Source organism: Rhynchophorus ferrugineus, unplaced genomic scaffold (assembly GCF_030347505.1).
Source record: "Rhynchophorus ferrugineus isolate W39M unplaced genomic scaffold, kcgeb_rfMv2 rfM10, whole genome shotgun sequence".
Classification (NCBI taxonomy): Eukaryota; Metazoa; Arthropoda; class Insecta; order Coleoptera; family Curculionidae; genus Rhynchophorus; species Rhynchophorus ferrugineus.
The window spans coordinates 2,160,628-2,178,280 of record NW_027472589.1 but is presented as its reverse complement, the minus strand read 5'-3'; the positions used below and the strand labels follow the sequence as shown (position 1 = coordinate 2,178,280).

The following is a 17,653-nucleotide window of genomic DNA, read 5'->3' as shown; positions in this document are numbered from 1 at the left end:
TCCAGCAAAACTAATTTCCAGAATTGTTCTTTTTATAATGGCGACCGAGTGAGGGGCCGGGAGTATGCGGGGGTGAGCGGACTCGAAGAGCAACCCTTTTAAGAATTTCCTAATAGAGGTGGTCTGGAGTTTTTCATTAAAATTCGTTATTAAAATGTAGGGTAAAATGTTTGGAATAATTTTAATTTGTATATAGAGATTTTCGATTGAAATTCAACTGATTGTACCATACTCTACAAAATATATTACTAAAAGCATTCAGGAACTTTTATAGTTTCTGGCTGAAGGAGTCGTGCAGAGAGACGAAGAAGTGACGATCAAAGGTTGCTATGTCTGGCAATATCGTAGTATCAAAATATTCCAATCAAGCTTTTGTGATTTACTTCCTTTTAGGCCTACCTTCACTTATAACGACTCACCACTTTTTCCACCATCATCAACATTGAGATAAAGCCACAATGTTGTCCTGAAGACTATACAATAACCTTTTTTTTTTCCGATATGACTTTTTAACAGATTAAAATAATTTAAACCAAATATTTAGTTAAGTATTTAAATAAATCATAACCTCAATAGATATTCTAAAGCTAGTATTATTTTAATTAAAAAAAAGATACTCAGTATCGCATAAAACAAAAAATCCTACCAATCCTCAAATATCAGCCGGAAATATTATTTCAAAATTCAAATTAACCGCTTTTCGACTAATTAGAAAACGAAATAAACATGCATCTTCTTATAATTGAGAGAGTATACTGTGCTAGGACAGTTTTAAGGGATATCTGTTAAAAAATAATGAAAAAAGTAACTACAAGTGCTCCAAAACTATTAAGATGCAAAGAAAGCTAAAGTTTAAAATAACAACAGGTCAATTGAAAAGACCCCGGCCTACCATAGTAAAGCATATTTTTTTGCCACAATTAGTTTTTTTTATTCAACATAATTCCCTTCAAGGGTGATAATAGCGATCCTCCAAGTTTTCGATACTATTTTTGTAGTACGATTTGTCCTTTGCTTCAAAATAAGCCTCAGTTTCGGCGATCACCTCTTCATTCGACGAAAATTTCTTCCGAGCATTCTATTGAGATCTGAGAACAGGAAATAGTCGCTGGGGGCCAGATCTGGAGAATACGGTGGATGAGGAAGCAATTCGAAGCCCAATTCATGGATTTTTGTCATCGTTTTCACCGACTTGTGACACGGTGCATTGTGTTGGAGAAACAGCACTTTCTTTTTCTTCAAATGCGGTCTTTTTGGCGATTTCGTCCTTCAAACGTTCCAATAACGCTATGTAATAGTCGCTATTGATGGTCCTTCCTTTTTCAAGGAATCAGAAACTCGGCATCAAGCCAAGTTTTTGCTTCAACTGCATTTTTCCCTTCAAGAGGCAATATTTTATCAAGGCGCGAAATTCCTTTTTATCCATTTTTTTCACAATAACAAAAGTTGCTTCACTCAAAATGCTATAATTCACAAACTAATGATCCGATAGCCGTCAAATTTATACACGCATCTTTTCAGGGTTATGACTAACTAAAAAACATATGGATTTAATTCAAGTAGCGCCATCAATGTATCACGCTAGGAAATTTTCAATTGACCTGTTATATAGTTTTCATGAAACCTGTACACCAAATCTAAGGAATAATATCCCACATAATGCCCTAAAAAGTTGCTTCATATACTTGATATCAAAGCTGTTATTTATTCAAAATTTTCTATTAGTGGAAATGAGATTAATACTCTATAACGACGTCATGATTTCGGAAAATAGATGTCTGCTTAATAACAAAAAGGCCTTCAAGTGAGCCTACGTTCCATTATTCGGACACTAAATGGAGAAAGAAATTCGAAAGCCCCCTTTCTTGAAGTAAAACACAAATTTCCAAATTCAAAACCCTAGACTTAATCGTATACCGTTAACTAAAGTTTTCTTTGTTGTTTATTTTATTCACAATATTTATCAAACTTGGCAAAAGATACAATATAACCCAAAAATATTTAAAACAATAACAAGGCAAAAACTGTCAATGAATTCAAAACTAAGTTGACAAACAAAGTTTGATATTCCCTCGACAATTAATAACAAATTGAAAACACACAAAAAAGCTATATCGCAAACTCGAAAACTACAACGCCGTTAAACAAAACTCTCCATCAACTTTCGAAACCAAGATAAACATTGGAAAATTGCTTTTCAGACATGAAAAAAATAACTCGCAATCGATTAACTGTTCGCAGGACTCGAAAATCGGCATCTATCAGAAAATGTGGAGGTTCATGGAGAGTAGGAAGCCCAAGGTTTTTGTCAAATCGTACGAAGAGGGTATACAGCGTGTTCTTCAAGGTAATTACGCGTTCCTCATGGAGTCCACGATGTTAGACTACGCGGTACAAAGAGACTGTAACCTGACTCAGATCGGTGAGTGGCGTCAATACTCCATCTCCATGCCTGTGTTGTAACAAGTCATATAAATTTCAGGAGGTCTACTGGACTCGAAGGGATACGGTATAGCCACGCCAAAGGGCAGTCCCTGGAGGGATAAGATCTCTTTGGCTATACTGGAGTTGCAGGAAAAAGGGGTCATCCAAATTCTCTACGATAAATGGTGGAAGAATACGGGGGACGTTTGTACCAGAGACGATAAGAGTAAAGAATCAAAAGCCAACGCATTGGGTGTAGAAAATATTGGTAAGTTTGCGTTTTTTATCATTATTTATCTATAATAGTACTGTATTTCCACGTGCTATATTGAGTCTCATAAATATTGTAAAATATGGTTTAAATCAGTAAATAATATATTAGCTGAATATATCAACTTATTGTGGAATTAGTAGCTCAAATACATAGAAAAAATATTTTTACTCTAGATTGAGAGATATCTTATATTGACTAAAATTAAAATTAATCGTATTAAATTAACACTGAATGTTAAAAATTAATTAACAATTAATGTTAATTCATCTTTAAAAAAATATATGGTGAAAATCTTATTATTTTTAAACATTTTTGGTTATTGTCAATATTGGTTATTGTCTATGATACTTAACTAGTAGTAAAAATTATTATATGATAATATGAGAAAACCCTGTATACAGATATGAAAAGGAGTTAGCTATTTTCAGACTTAACTTTATAATTCTGATTCATACAAAGATATAGTGATGAAAGCAGTCCCAAGTATGTAAAATTATAGGTTTTATGCGAAAGTAGAACAATATTTAGCATAAATTAAAATGTTAGAAATATGATGGAATAACGTAGTTTTTGTTAAAAATTGTCCAGATGATAAATTTATAAATATCTTGAAAAATACAAGTTAAATGATAAAACAAATAGCTTTATCGTATTTTCCACTATAATTTTCACAAAGTATCAGATTTTCAGGTTATTCTGAAGACCTGTTCTTTTTTAGCATGTTTTCCATATATATACTCAGGAAAATTGGTAGTTTTTGGCCATTTTCAGACTTTTTTCTATAACTCCAGTTAAACTAAAGATATAGTGATGAAAGCAGTCCCACATATGTAAAATAATGTGCTTAATACGATAATGAAACAATATTTAAGATAAAGTAAAATTATTAGAAAAATGATGGAATAACGTAGTTTTTGTCCAGATGATAAATTTATAAATATCTTGAAAAGTACAAGTTAAATGATAAAACAAATAGCTTTATCGTTTTTGCCACTATAATTTTCACCAAATATCATTGTTTCAGGTTATTTTGAGACTTATCCTTTTTTAGCATGTTTTTCATATATATACTCAGGAAAATTAGTAGTTTTTGGCCATTTTCAGACATTTTTCTATAACTTCAGTTAAACCAAAGATATAGTGATGAAAGCACTCCCACATATGTAAAATAATGTGCTTAATACGATAATGAAACAATATTTAAGATAAAGTAAAATTATTAGAAAAATGATGGAATAACGTAGTTTTTGTTAAAAATTGTCCAGATGATAAATTTATAAATATCTTGAAAAGTACAAGTTAAATGATAAAACAAATAGCTTTATCGTTTTTGCCACTATAATTTTCACCAAATATCATTGTTTCAGGTTATTTTGAGACTTATCCTTTTTTAGCATGTTTTCCATATATATACTCAGGAAAATTAGTAGTTTTTGGCCATTTTCAGACATTTTTCTATAACTTCAGTTAAACTAAAGATATAGTGATGAAAGCAGTCCCATATGTAAAATAATGTGCTTAATACGATGGTGGGACAATAATTAAGATAAAGTAAAATTATTAGAAAAATGATGCAATAATGTAGTTTTTGTTAAAAATTGTCCAGATGATAAATTTATAAATATCTTGAAAAATACAAGTTAAATGATAAAATAAATAGCTTTATCGTATTTTCCACTATAATTTTCACAAAATATCAGATTTTCAGGTTATTCTGAGACCTATTCTTTTTTAGCATGTTTTCCATATATATACTCAGGAAAATTGGTAGTTTTTGGCCATTTTCAGACTTTTTCCTATAACCCCAGTTAAACTAAAGATATAGTGATGAAAGCAGTCCCACATATGGACAATTATGTGTTTAATACGATAGTGGAACACTATTTAAGATAAAGAAAAATTATTAGAAAAATAATGCAATAATGTAGTTTTTGTTAAAAATTGTCCAGATGATAAAATTATAAATATCTTGAAAAATACAAGTTAAATGATAAAACAAATAGCTTTATCGTTTTTGCCACTATAATTTTCACAAAATATCATTGTTTCAGGTTATTTTGAGACTTATCCTTTTTTAGCATGTTTTCCATATATATACTCAGGAAAATTAGTAGTTTTTGGCCATTTTCAGACATTTTTCTATAACTTCAGTTAAACTAAAGATATAGTGAAGAAAGCAGTCCCACATATGTAAAATAATGTGCTTAATACGATAGTGGAACAATATTTAAAATAAAGTTAAATTATTAGAAAAATGATGCAATAATGTAGTTTTTGTTAATGATTGTCCAGATGATAAATTTATAAATATCTTGAAAAATACAAGTTAAATGATAAAATAAATAGCTTTATCCTATTTTCCACTATAATTTTCACAAAATATCAGATTTTCAGGTTATTCTGAGACCTGTTCTTTTTTAGCATGTTTTCCATATACATATATAGGAAAATTGGTAGTTTTTGGCCATTTTCAGACTTTTTTCTATAACTCCAGTTAAACTAAAGATATAGTGATGAAAGCAGTCCCACATATGTAAAATTATGTCCATTATACGTTAGTAGAAAAATATTTAACGTTAATTAAAATTATTAAAAAGCAAATAAAAGAAATAGCTTTATCGTATTTATTACTACAATTTTCACAAAATATCAAACTTTCATTTTCTGAGCGCTGAGTTTTTTACCATTTTTTCATTGCCCCATTTTCATACTATTTTTAATATGTAATTTATATACCATACGTAAAATTTTATGTGATGTACTTCAATTTTTTGAACATAAACTAACATTAATAGAAAAATGAGCTAATAGTATTGTGTTTATTAAAATTGCTTAGGTATTAATGTTAATATAGCATATATTAACATTAATAACACATATAGCTTTATCATTCTTGTCACTACAATGTTCGTAAAATATCAAACATTCAAGTGATATATATTTTAGTAAGTTTTACAAGTAGAAGCTAGGCAAAATTGGTGGTTTTTGGTAGTTTTCAGACTCTTCTCTATAAGTCTGATTAAAATAAAGATATACTGATAAAAATACTGCCATACATGTTAAAGTGGATGCTTTATATGACAGTGGAATGCATTCTCATGTAAAATGAAGTTGTTGGACTATAACACAGTTGATGTAAATTTAAATGTTTAGCAAAATAGTGGAAATACTCCTAAAATATATAAAGCCGCAAATTCAGTGGCAACGTCAGACGAAGAAACAGAAGATCGCCCACACTATAAACACGAAAATACCTGTTTTATTTAACGCCGCGGGTTCAAGGTTTATCCGCGATCAATCCCGCTAAATATAGAAAATTAATAACTGCAATCTATCAGAAACAACCCCCTATCCCCCAAGCGGGGCCCCGTCTCAATTACCACCGACTAAAAACTCGCCCTATACCGATACGTCTCGATGGTATCTCCCCCCTTTCCTCTCGTCGCTCCCCGCCGCCGATATCAATTAAGCAAAATAATAATCGATATCCGGATCGGGTTGATGCTTTTAATTACTTCAGTAACGGCTCTTTAATCGGCCCATTACTGGTTTTAATATCTCTCGCAGGTATTTGATGTTTAGACGCTTTAATAAGATTTTCTTGGCCGGAGGTCCTTTATCATAATTTAACGGGGGCCCCGTCCCCTCTCGGCCCCCCGAGGCGCCGAGGACGCGAACGAATGGCACGCCGTCGGCTGATAGAGGTCGCCGCGGACGCTTTAAAATTCGTCCCGACGCCGTTAATTAACTATGTATTTTTAATGTGTTTTTTTCCTCGTTCTTGCCGGTGCCTAAACGAAAACGAGGTCTTATGGTCCCGCGACGCTTAATCCGGGAGATATATTATTCTTATGGTCATGTAGCGAGAGGGAACGAGGACGGACACGCTGAAGGAATGAGAGAGTAGATTGGATGACAATAAATAGCAGTAAAACGTGTAAAGACATAACATAAAATATTAAATTTAATTTTCGACGGAAAGACATGGAGGGTTACGCTGACTAGAAAGGGAATAATTGTCAGTAATAATAAATTTAATCAACGTATACAACTTCTCACTTTAGGAAGATATTTATTGAAAAAAAAATTGGTGCAATATACAAGGGATGGACAAAATAACATGAACACCTGTCATGTACAGAATATTTACTTATTAATGAACGTTTTATGTTGAACCAATATTCTAAATAAAACTTATAGATTCCTAGAGATACAGACAATTGTTTTCGACGGAATTATAAAAATATCACCCCTTATAACAGGTCAATTGGAAAGCCCCGGCCTACCAAAGTAAAACACATTTTTTGCCTAGTTCTTTTTATTCAACATAATTCCCTTAAAGGGTGATACACTGATTATAGCGACCCTCCAACGTTTCGATACCATTTTTGTAGTAAGCTTTGTCCTTTGCTTCAAAATAGGCCTCAGTTTCGGTGATCACCTCTTCATTCGACGAAAATTTCTTCCCAGCGAGCATTCTTTTGAAATCTGAGAACAAGAAATCGTCACTAGGGGCAGATTTGGAGAATACAGTAGATGAGGAAGCAATTCGAAGCCCAAATCATAGATTTTTGCCATCGTTTTCACTGACCTGGGACACGGTGCATTGTCTTGGTGAAGCAACACTTTTTTTTCTTCAAATGCGGTCACTTTTCGGCGATTTAGTCTTTTAGCCGGTCCAATAACGCCATGAAAGAGTCGCTGTTGATGGTCCTTCCTTTTTCAAGGTTGTTAATGAAAATTTTTCCATGCGTATCCCAGAATACAGACGCCCTAACCTTGCCAGCCCATCTTTTGACATATCATCTCTTTCACTATCTCGGCCAGCAACCGGCCCATCTGACTGGCGGCAGGAGTTGCGTTGAACAATGCGTATCTTACATGTACAGACAAAATACTCAATCTTTAAATTAACTGATTAATATGACTTAACTGAAATTGTTGATTTCCTTGTGTTGCTAGCTCCTATCGTACTAAATTATTTCTTTCATCGAAATTAATCTGTATTTTGGATAGAACTTTTGAAGAAAATACAAACATCCGGTATAAAGAGTACGTTCAATAGAAAAAGTTTTTTTTTTATCAATGTAGCAACGTCAATTCATCATATAGGCACAGGTCAGCAGGAAACGTAATATCCCGAAGATTAACCGAGTGGACAAAAAAACGTATATCCGCAGGACATCGATACTGTTTCAGGACAGTCGCTGCTGCCATAACGACGACGAAGACTCGCACAAAGCCGGAAGGCCAAACTTTACAGATTGAATTAAATTTCTAATTCGTAATAAACCGGCCTGGGCGAAAGTTGGAAATTTAATCTTCAACCCGGGACAACCTTCGTCTTCCCTTTCTCCGGGAGGACGACGGACGAGCGGTAGGAGGGCTCGGGACGAGCCCAAGAAACTTCGGCCCGACCAATAAAATATAAATCACGATTTTCGCGAAACTTTTAAAGTAGATTTCTCGGTGTTCAACAGGTATTGTGACACGAAAAGGTGGGGATTTCTCGGGACGCGGAGACAGCTCATCGGTAAAGTTAAACGTGAAGGTGAAAATGGGAAAAAAATCGAAAAGTTTAACGGATCGAGAACAGGCATCAATCTAAATTCACCTCTATAAATACGGGTTTTTCTTCTATACTGTTTTACGATTTCTTTCTGCTTCTGTTAAGTAGAGAAGATGGATTAAAACTGAAAGGTTTTTTATATATACAAAAAGAGTTTCATATATATAAATATATATATATATATATATATATATATATATATATATATATATATATATATACATGTTTGGGCCCTACTAGACAACGCAATGTACAAGAGAGGGCCATTTCAATTATTATTTCCTCTTCTTTCCTTCCATATTGTTTTCATTAACTCGGAACGGGCTCTCTCACCACTTGGTTCCAGGTTTCCTGGGTTTCTCTGTCTGGCCCACCCCTTAGTCGCAAGCTTTGCGTCTCCAAACCCCTCTATCCCGTTTTTCTTGTTGTGTTATTTTGACTCCTTTCAGATCCTCCTTATTTGCAGCGATTTTATTTCATTGTTCCAACCTTGACCTTATTGCGAGCTTCGTAGAATTCCACCACCTGCCTGGCCAATCTGCCTGGTCCCATTCGTTTAATTTCAAATCCGAATATGTATTGCCAATCTTTTCCACTTCCTTATTTGTCTTTAACCTGTATCTTCCCTCTTCAGTACGTTCTGGACCTAAAGTTGTTCTAATAATTTTCCTTTCTTTTGGATATCTGAAATGTCCCTCTTTCTATTCAAAATGACAGATTCGTTGCAAAACAGATCAACCGTTCAAATATCTAACAATACAGAAGTTATCGCGGACATGTAGTTCAAAGCAATAATTAACTTTTAACATGCTATTGAGCTTTACCAAATAATAAACAATGTTCTTAACTGTTTATAGACTTGATGACTTATCTTGTATTCTATATACACATTTCTTATTTCTTTTAACGCATTTCTTAATACTCTATTTCAACCTAACTTTTCATATCTCAAACGTTACATTAATTTGAAACCATAGAAGGAAGAAATATTAATTATAAGAATAATAAATATTAATAATAACAGTCTTTAAATATAAAGAGGCTACATCAACAGTAGCGAATAAATGAGATAAAATCATCCTCTGGCATAAAAGTTGTGAAAAATATACTGTTGTGGCAGTATTTGACATGTATATAGAATGGCTTGGGTAACAGACGGTGCCAAACCAAAATGGTCGTTTCAACGGTATCGCCAGGTTTCCAGAAAAAAATGGGATAAAAAATAATGGAAAACATTTTTATTAATATACATTTTATCAATTTTTCTCAAGAAATATATGCAACAAGACAAAAAGATGATTTGAAATCACCTAATTTAAAGAAAAATATTGATGATATATTGGTCAATTCTGTTTAGAGTACGATATACTAAATATGAAACTAATTACATATTATTAAATATGTCAACGTTATTTAATTATGATGTTTCATTACCATTGATTGTTTAACTACATTTGTATTGAAATGACAATTGAAATCACTTTGAAAGTTCGGTTTTCCTCAACATTGCGAAGTAATAATAATATAAAATATATTGCAGGTGGGGTTTTCGTAGTTCTACTATGTGGCCTGGCTTTGGCCATCTTAGTGGCAATTCTAGAATTCTGCTGGAACAGCAAGAAGAACGCCCAGACAGATCGGCAATCGTTATGCTCTGAAATGGCCGAAGAACTCAGATTTGCCATGAGGTAAAACCGTCATCAAAGACAAAGAATCATTATAGTTATAACCTAATGAACTTTCAGGTGTCACGGTTCCAGACAAAGGCCTGCTCTACGTCGAAGCTGTACGCGCTGTAGTCCTGCTACAACTTACGTGCCTGCAGCGTTAGATTTACCACACCTCAATGGGGTAAGTTTACTATATTTGCTATATTCAACTACTTATTCGTACGTTCTATTTACCAAAATATTTATAGTTTTCGGTTTTACTAAATGTAGCCCTTTTAAAAAAGACGACGAATTAATAATTGCTGGAGCCAGATCTACAGATCTCCAATTTATGTAAATTTTACTGTAACGAACTTGACGAATAAATCAGTTTTGGAATATTTCAGCTACTTCTATAGCTTGTGCAAACACAAGAGGCACACGGCAATTTTAACCCTTTTTGTGCCTGTTAGTGCCCTTGGCTGGTAAATTACAGAACTTCTGCATCTCTTTGTCTATATAAACTACTAAACCCATTATCCATTGTCCCCACGCTCGCTGCGAACAAAAGACTCGAATATAAGCGGCGGTATAAACTGAAATTTTAATTATCACGTATTAACATCAACTAACGACCAAAATACACTAAGCGTGTTTTTGGTTTTCGCTTTTTTTTTACTGTAGTGTGCTTCATATTCCGACATCACGAGAGATTTGGCGTTGTATAATGCTTACTAATTCAAATTTTAATCAATAATTTAGACTAGTAATCATTAAATATACAATAGGCTTAGCTTCAGTACAAAAAGAAAAACTTACACTTAAATTTTAGCGAAACAGAACTGTTATAATTCATATTAAAAACATCAATAAAATATATGACTATGTACCAAACAACAAGTGATTTTATTACTATTTTATTAAAAGATCAGTACGCTTTCACCGAGAATTTTTTACCACTTCTCTCAAAAACAAAATCATCATTCTTAACAGTTCAATTGAAAAGTCCCCGGACTAAAATAGTAAAACATATTTTTTTGCAAAATTAGTTTTTTTTATTCAACAAAATTCCCTTCAAGGGTGATACCCTGATTATAGTGACCCTCCAACTTTTCGATACTATTTTTGAACTGCAATTTGTCCATTGCTACAAAATAGGCCTCAGTTTCTGCGATCACCTCTTCTGAGAACAGGAAATTATCGCTGGGGGCCAGATCTGGAGAATACGGTGGATGAGGGGGCAATTCGATGCCCAATTCATGGATCCTTGATACGGTGCATTGTCTTGGTGAAGCAGCACTTTCTTTTTCTTTAAATGCGGCCATTTTTCGATGATTTCGCCCTTCCCAATATAAGGCCCAATAACGCTATGCAATAGTCACTGTTGATGGTCCTTCCTTTTTCAAGGTAGTCAATGAAAATTATTTCATGCGCATCCCAAAATACTGATACAGCGACTGTTGCGTTTTCCTACGCTTTGGAGCGGGGCTTCGAAGTGTAATGATGGAGCCATGTTTCATCCATTGTCACATATCGACGCAAACATTCGGGTTTATTACGCTTGATCATCTTCAAACACTGCTCCGAATCATCAACTCGTCGTTGTTTTTAGTCAAAAGTGAGCTCGTGCGGCACCCACTTTGCACAAAGCGCTCTTATACCCAAATATTCGTGAATGATATGATGTACACGTTCAGTTGATATCTTTAGAGTGTCTGTTATTTCATTCAATTTCAATTTACGGTCATTCAAAATCATTTTGTGGATTTTTTTAAGGTTTTCGTCGATAACAACCTCTTTTGGGCGTCCACCGCGTTCACCGTCTGCGGTGCTCATTTCACCACATCTAAAATTAGCATACCTATCCTTGATAAAATGTAATTTTTGCCTTCAAAAAGAAATATTTTATTAACACGCGAAATTCCTTTTAATCCATTCTTTTCACAATAACAAAAGGTTGCTTCACTCAAAATGCTATAATTCACAAACTAATGATCCGACAGCTAACTAAAAAACATATGGATTTAATTCTAGTAACGCTCGGTGAATGGAGGTAAGACGAAATGAAACATTGGTTGATTACATGGTTTGACCGTTATTGTATTGAAGTTATATAAAATAGGGAAAATACAAATAGATAAAAAGGATCGGCGCTGGGTTTACCTGTAGACGAGGCTTGGGCAGTCGATGGTGGCACGAGTGAACTAAACGATGGTCAATCACTGAATGAATGAAAGAACCCCTGAATAATCTCCCAGATAAACGTCTCGGGATGGCCAGGAATTGGTTATCGTGTACTAGTTGGCGCTGCTGGCACCCCGCCCGTGTTTATCTGGACTTATAATATTTATAATATCTGGGATTATAATTCTGAATATTTTGTAGACCATTATTCCATGATGTAAAATTCTACATGCCTCAAGATCGCTACAATATCAATCAATGTACGATGAAGTACGAAACATAACAATTTATTGCACATAAATAATGTATGATATACCTATAAAATGACCAAAGACCATCCCTGAAATATTTTTTTAATATTAAATCCACCAGCCAAACTTAGCTTCCTTTAGCTTCCATAATTTCGTAACCAAGTATAAAACCGGTAACAAATCATCCGGTTTCCAAAAATAAAACGAAATAATACAGAACGCAGAAGAAAAAGATCAAATATTCGAACGGGGATGCGTGGGGAACGCGGCACCGGTTTCTGAACCAGAGGACGTCCCCTCTGCCAAGGACGGAATCAGTCTCCGTGAGATTTCCGGCCAATTTAGTCGACGTTTTACGTTCGCGGCGACATCGTGAATGTTAAAAAGATCACTCGCACCGACTGTTGTTTCCGTTATACCGAATAACAAAAGATTACGGGGGTATATAACAGTTTCCACTCTACCGTTTAGGAATGGTTAATGGCGGCGCGAGAGGGAGTCGCGTTATGAGCTATCAAAAGGCCACCTCGCGTTCCTCGAGGCCGGAGGGGGGTCCTTTTATTTTTTATTCGCGAAACGTTTCTACAGTCAGCTTCGTCGTCGGTGACTTTTCATTTAGGAATAATTGTCTTCGGGTTTTATAAAATTACGGATGTGTTACTTATGTTTATTAAAGCCTCTTTTTGCTAACGATAGTTTATCTGGAATGGACCTACAGTTTAACGTAGGCTCTGAACCACGGTCCTCGGCATTAAGCCTATCGACTGGCGAATGACCAACTTAGAAATCATCCCAGTCGTCGGATTTTACACTCTTGCCTAGAACAATCACAAATATTAAACAATCGCCCACATCAATGTTACGATCATGCCACAGAAGGATTCGAACCCGCGGCTATCGCAACAGTAGGAGGACCGTCCTGTCGCCTTTACCACTGTGCCACCAAGCCGGCGCTTATCTATTCTGTTTAATGGCATAACTGGGAATATTATTCCTTGTCGGATTTTGCACTCTTTCCTTATCGACCATCACAATTACAATAGCAAATATAAAATAATTCCATGCCTTGCCGGAATTCGAATTACCCTCCACCCAGGGCTATCGCAGCAGTAGGAGGACCATTAGCTTAACCATTGCTTACCCATTATCAACCAATGGATTTGAAAGGATTACCATTGAAAGAAAAACTGTTTCTATAGCCGCACGATATAATTATCTTGTACATCTACAAGAAATATTAGTGCTTGTATGGATTCTGATCTTTCCTTTTCTTTAAAATGGCATTCATTGAGAAAAATTGGTTTCAGTCAATTTCTACAACTCCTGTCATCTTTCTACCAACGTAGAGATAACGTGTCGAGAGAAATATGTTTGTTTATTAGCCCCCGTTCGAGTCCCCGGCCTATCATAGTAAAACACATTTTTTGGCAAAATTAATATTCTCTATTCAACATAATTCCCTTCACTGATTATAGCGACCCTCCAACTTTTCGATACCATTCTTGTAGTTCGGTTTATCCTTTACTTCAAAATAGGCCTCAGTTTCGGCGATCAGCTCTTCATTCGACGAAGATTTCTTCCCAGCGAGCATTCTTTTGAGATCTGAGAATAGGAAATAGTCGCTGGAGGCCAGATCTGGAGAACACGGTGGATGAGGAAGCAATTCGAAGCCCAATTCATGGATTTTTGCCATCGTTTTCACTGACTTGGGACACGGTGCATTGTCTTGGTGAAGCAACACTTTCTTTTTCTTCAAATGCCGCCGTTTTTCGGAGATTTTCTTGTTATTGGACCTTCAAACGGAATGAAATGATGGTGCCATGTTTCATCCATTGTCACATATCGATGCAAAAACTCGGGTTTATTATGCTTGACCACCTTCAAACACTGCTCCGAATCATCAACTCGTTGTTTTTGATCAAAAGTGAGCTTGCACTTTGCACACAGCTTTCTCATATCCAAATATTCTTGAATTATATGATGTACACTTCCATTTGATATCTCTAGAGTGTCTGCTATTTCATTCAATTTCAATTTACGGTCATTCAAAATCATTTTGTGGATTTTTGGAAGTTGTTTCACTCAAAATTCTATAATACACAATCTAATGATCCGATAGCTGTCAAATTTACACACGCATCTTTTGAGGATTAGGACTAAGTAAAAAATATATGAATTTAATGCTAGTAGCGCCATCTACGTGTCAGGACAGGGACTTTTCAATTGACCTGTTAATGTTAATTAAGTTTAGGCCTTAAATGTGACTTTCAAGAATAATATGAAAGAAACATTAGTGAATAGTTGTAGTCAACTAACTACTTTGTGCTTTTTAATTAAAGAAAATGTTAATCCTTGTTGCAGGAAGGAGTAGTGCTACCCATGATGGACCTGAAAAAATCCCCGATATCCTACGACGTGGACACCTAGCGACGACTCCCCACCGGTGGCTACTCCACCTTCGCCTGCGCCTCCACCACGATCCGCGACTGCTGCGGGGGACCGTCCACGTCCACCGCGCCCAAGGCCGCCACCCTCGACTACCGTCCAGGTCAGCCGGGACCGGACGTGAGCCGGAGACCCGCGCGTACCGCCTCGGTACGCAAGATCGTGTCCGTCGGTGGACTCAACTACCGCGCCGACGATCCCGACGAGTCGTACTGCAGCGCGACGCAGCCCTGCGACGTGGTGGTCACGCGTACCGGCACCGGGAAATTCATAGTGTCGGGCGGCGGCGCCGACATCCCCGACAGGATTCTGTGGAAGTTCGATTGTGATATAAACGGCGGGAACAGTCCGGACGTGGTGAGCGGGGGCGGTGGTCAGATGTTGCCGGATGCGGTCGTCAGCAGGACGACGACACTGTGATATCTAGGCTAGGACTAAAAAATTGAACAATGTTCGGTTCCGTTCGCGTTTCTTCAGTTTGTACAAAGGTGTTTTCGGTATAGGCGAGTGAGATGTACAGGTTTATAGATCTAACTATGCGCGCGGAGACCGTTCCTTTCTGGTTGTCGTCGCGAGGAAGACGTTCGTTGTTGTTGTAATATATCTTGTAAAAATTCTATCCTTCATTATTACTGTGGATCTCATGTTTTAAAAGCTCCTTCACGTCGCCGATTATCAGTATACATTAAGGATTGATCAAAAACAACATAATTTAAGTCAAAATTGGTATAACAATAGTAAATATTATCATAATACGAGAAACTGATGTACTAGTATCAAAAAACATTACTCTAAAACAGATTGTTTAAACAGAAAAAAACTCCTTATTCAATTTTAATTTACTTTAAATTATTTTATTTTGCAAGAAAAACAAGTAGAGACCTGAATCATAATACAGGAAAACATATGTTGTAAATACTTGGCATAATAACCGGTGGCTTAACAAAACCTCCATCCTGAAGAAAAAGCAAGAGAAATGACCTCAATATATAGTAACTGGCAATTAAAAGTGAAAGAGTCCGTCTAGGATAACCACATAACCATCCATAGACACTGCAGTGGTATATTATTTTAATTTAATTTAAACTAGTTTATTTTGTAAGAAGAAAGTGAGGACTTAAACAAAAAAAGGAGTTAATATTACTGTCACAGTACCCGAGACATCTAAAAGGAGTTTGAAATAAATACCGATATAAACTGTTAAACTATATAAAAGTTATTATAAAATATTAATTGATATACGTATAAAAAGTTTTAACTTTCAAACTCTATGATTATAAAATATATATTGAGATAAACCGAACGTATAAAAGATGAAGTTTGAAGTAAATAACGGCTTGAATTGGTCCCCGTCCTATATAGGGTAAAGTTAACGTAGCCTTTTAGTTTATTATTAATTTAAAAAATTCTGCAAAATGAAAAAAACGATATTTCCTTTCCTGAAAGTATTTAAATTAATAATCGTTATTATTTCAAGATTCCCTAACGAGCTTTTCATAAAGAACCTCATATTATCAATAATATTACTATCTATACAAAATATATGGTCCGATCAACTTATCTATGTTCATATAAATTATTTATCTGAAAGCTCTATAGCAAAAGTTCGAATTCTTAGTAAACACTGATATAAATTAATATAAGTTTAAATCTTCTCCAAAAAATTTTGACATGATGTTCTCTTTTAATGGAGCAACAAACCCAATCATTCCCCGTAACTTCATAAACTTTCTGGCTGATAATTATCTCGAAAAAATATTTTATATTGTCTTAAATTCTTTGCTTTACTTAGTTACGTTCTACAGTAAACAAGGCATTTTAATAAGGAAAAAAGACATTATTATTAAACCACACCAAAGCTTATTTATGTTGTTTACAGTCTTCTGGGAATTTTTACAGTTAAAAAACACATCGAACGAGTGTTTTAGAGCATCTATAAAGAATATTGATTAATTTTCAGACTAATTTTCAACCTATTCATATAAAACAAATCTGTCTAGATTAATGTTTTTTTTAATTAATATTTTTTATTGATTTCTGTGGCATTTTGGATTACAATAAATTTAGTTCATCAATATACCTCTCATTAACTTCCTTGAAATATAGATACCGTTTATCACAAACTTTTTTCATCAATTAATAGTCATAGTTTATTCGATATTCATTTAAAATGCATTATTTAACACTAAGATAATCACGAAATTCGGGAAAAACTAATGAAAATCGCCAGAAAAATTGGAAGAAAATGAAACAGACAAGAAAATTCTGCATGATTATGAAAAATCGATTTACAGATTGCTTAAATTAGTGTTGCTTTCTGTCAATTGTTTTTTAAATGAAACTTTAAAAAGAATAATAAGATTTAAAAGGATGTAATAAAGGATCTTTTAAAATATGTAGGTCTAATAATATAGGTATCTCACTGGAGACTCAACATTATTCATGAAAATTATGAAAAATAATAAAAACTGCTATAAAATGTACTTTAAATCAATTTTTATCAACAAAATAAATAAGTTTATTAATTTTTAACTGAAATTAATATCATATAAAACTAATTGTTTGTTTTTATGACCACGACGTCCACTGAGAGACCTAATGACATATATATGTTGAATAATCATGATCAAGTTGTCATGTTAAAAGAATACAAAGTAAGATTAAACATAAACAAATGTTCACTATTTTCTTTGAAACATACAGTGGCTCTAAAAATAACTCAGTGTGTGCATGTAATTGATGTCTAAATCCAAACTAATTCGATTGAGTTCAGTTCGCCACGGTATAAAGGGGGGGAACCCAACCCACTCCCACCGTCCAACGGTTAAAACGTCCGTCGTAAATCACCAATTACACC

General features: G+C 34.6%; 1 protein-coding gene across 1 annotated transcript in view; it reads left to right on the top strand.

Moving 5' to 3' along the window:
- The window catches only part of LOC143203592 (glutamate receptor ionotropic, kainate 2), a 309,747-nt gene extending 294,957 nt beyond the window's left edge, over positions 1-14,790 (top strand). The window contains exons 14-18 of the mRNA XM_076415804.1: positions 2,242-2,422; positions 2,483-2,692; positions 9,808-9,955; positions 10,013-10,118; positions 14,713-14,790. Coding sequence (XP_076271919.1) covers positions 2,242-2,422; positions 2,483-2,692; positions 9,808-9,955; positions 10,013-10,118; positions 14,713-14,778 — 711 coding nt within the window. The 3' untranslated portion in view covers positions 14,779-14,790. The remainder of the gene's footprint in view (positions 1-2,241; positions 2,423-2,482; positions 2,693-9,807; positions 9,956-10,012; positions 10,119-14,712) is intronic.
- The last annotated feature ends 2,863 nt before the right edge of the window (positions 14,791-17,653 follow it).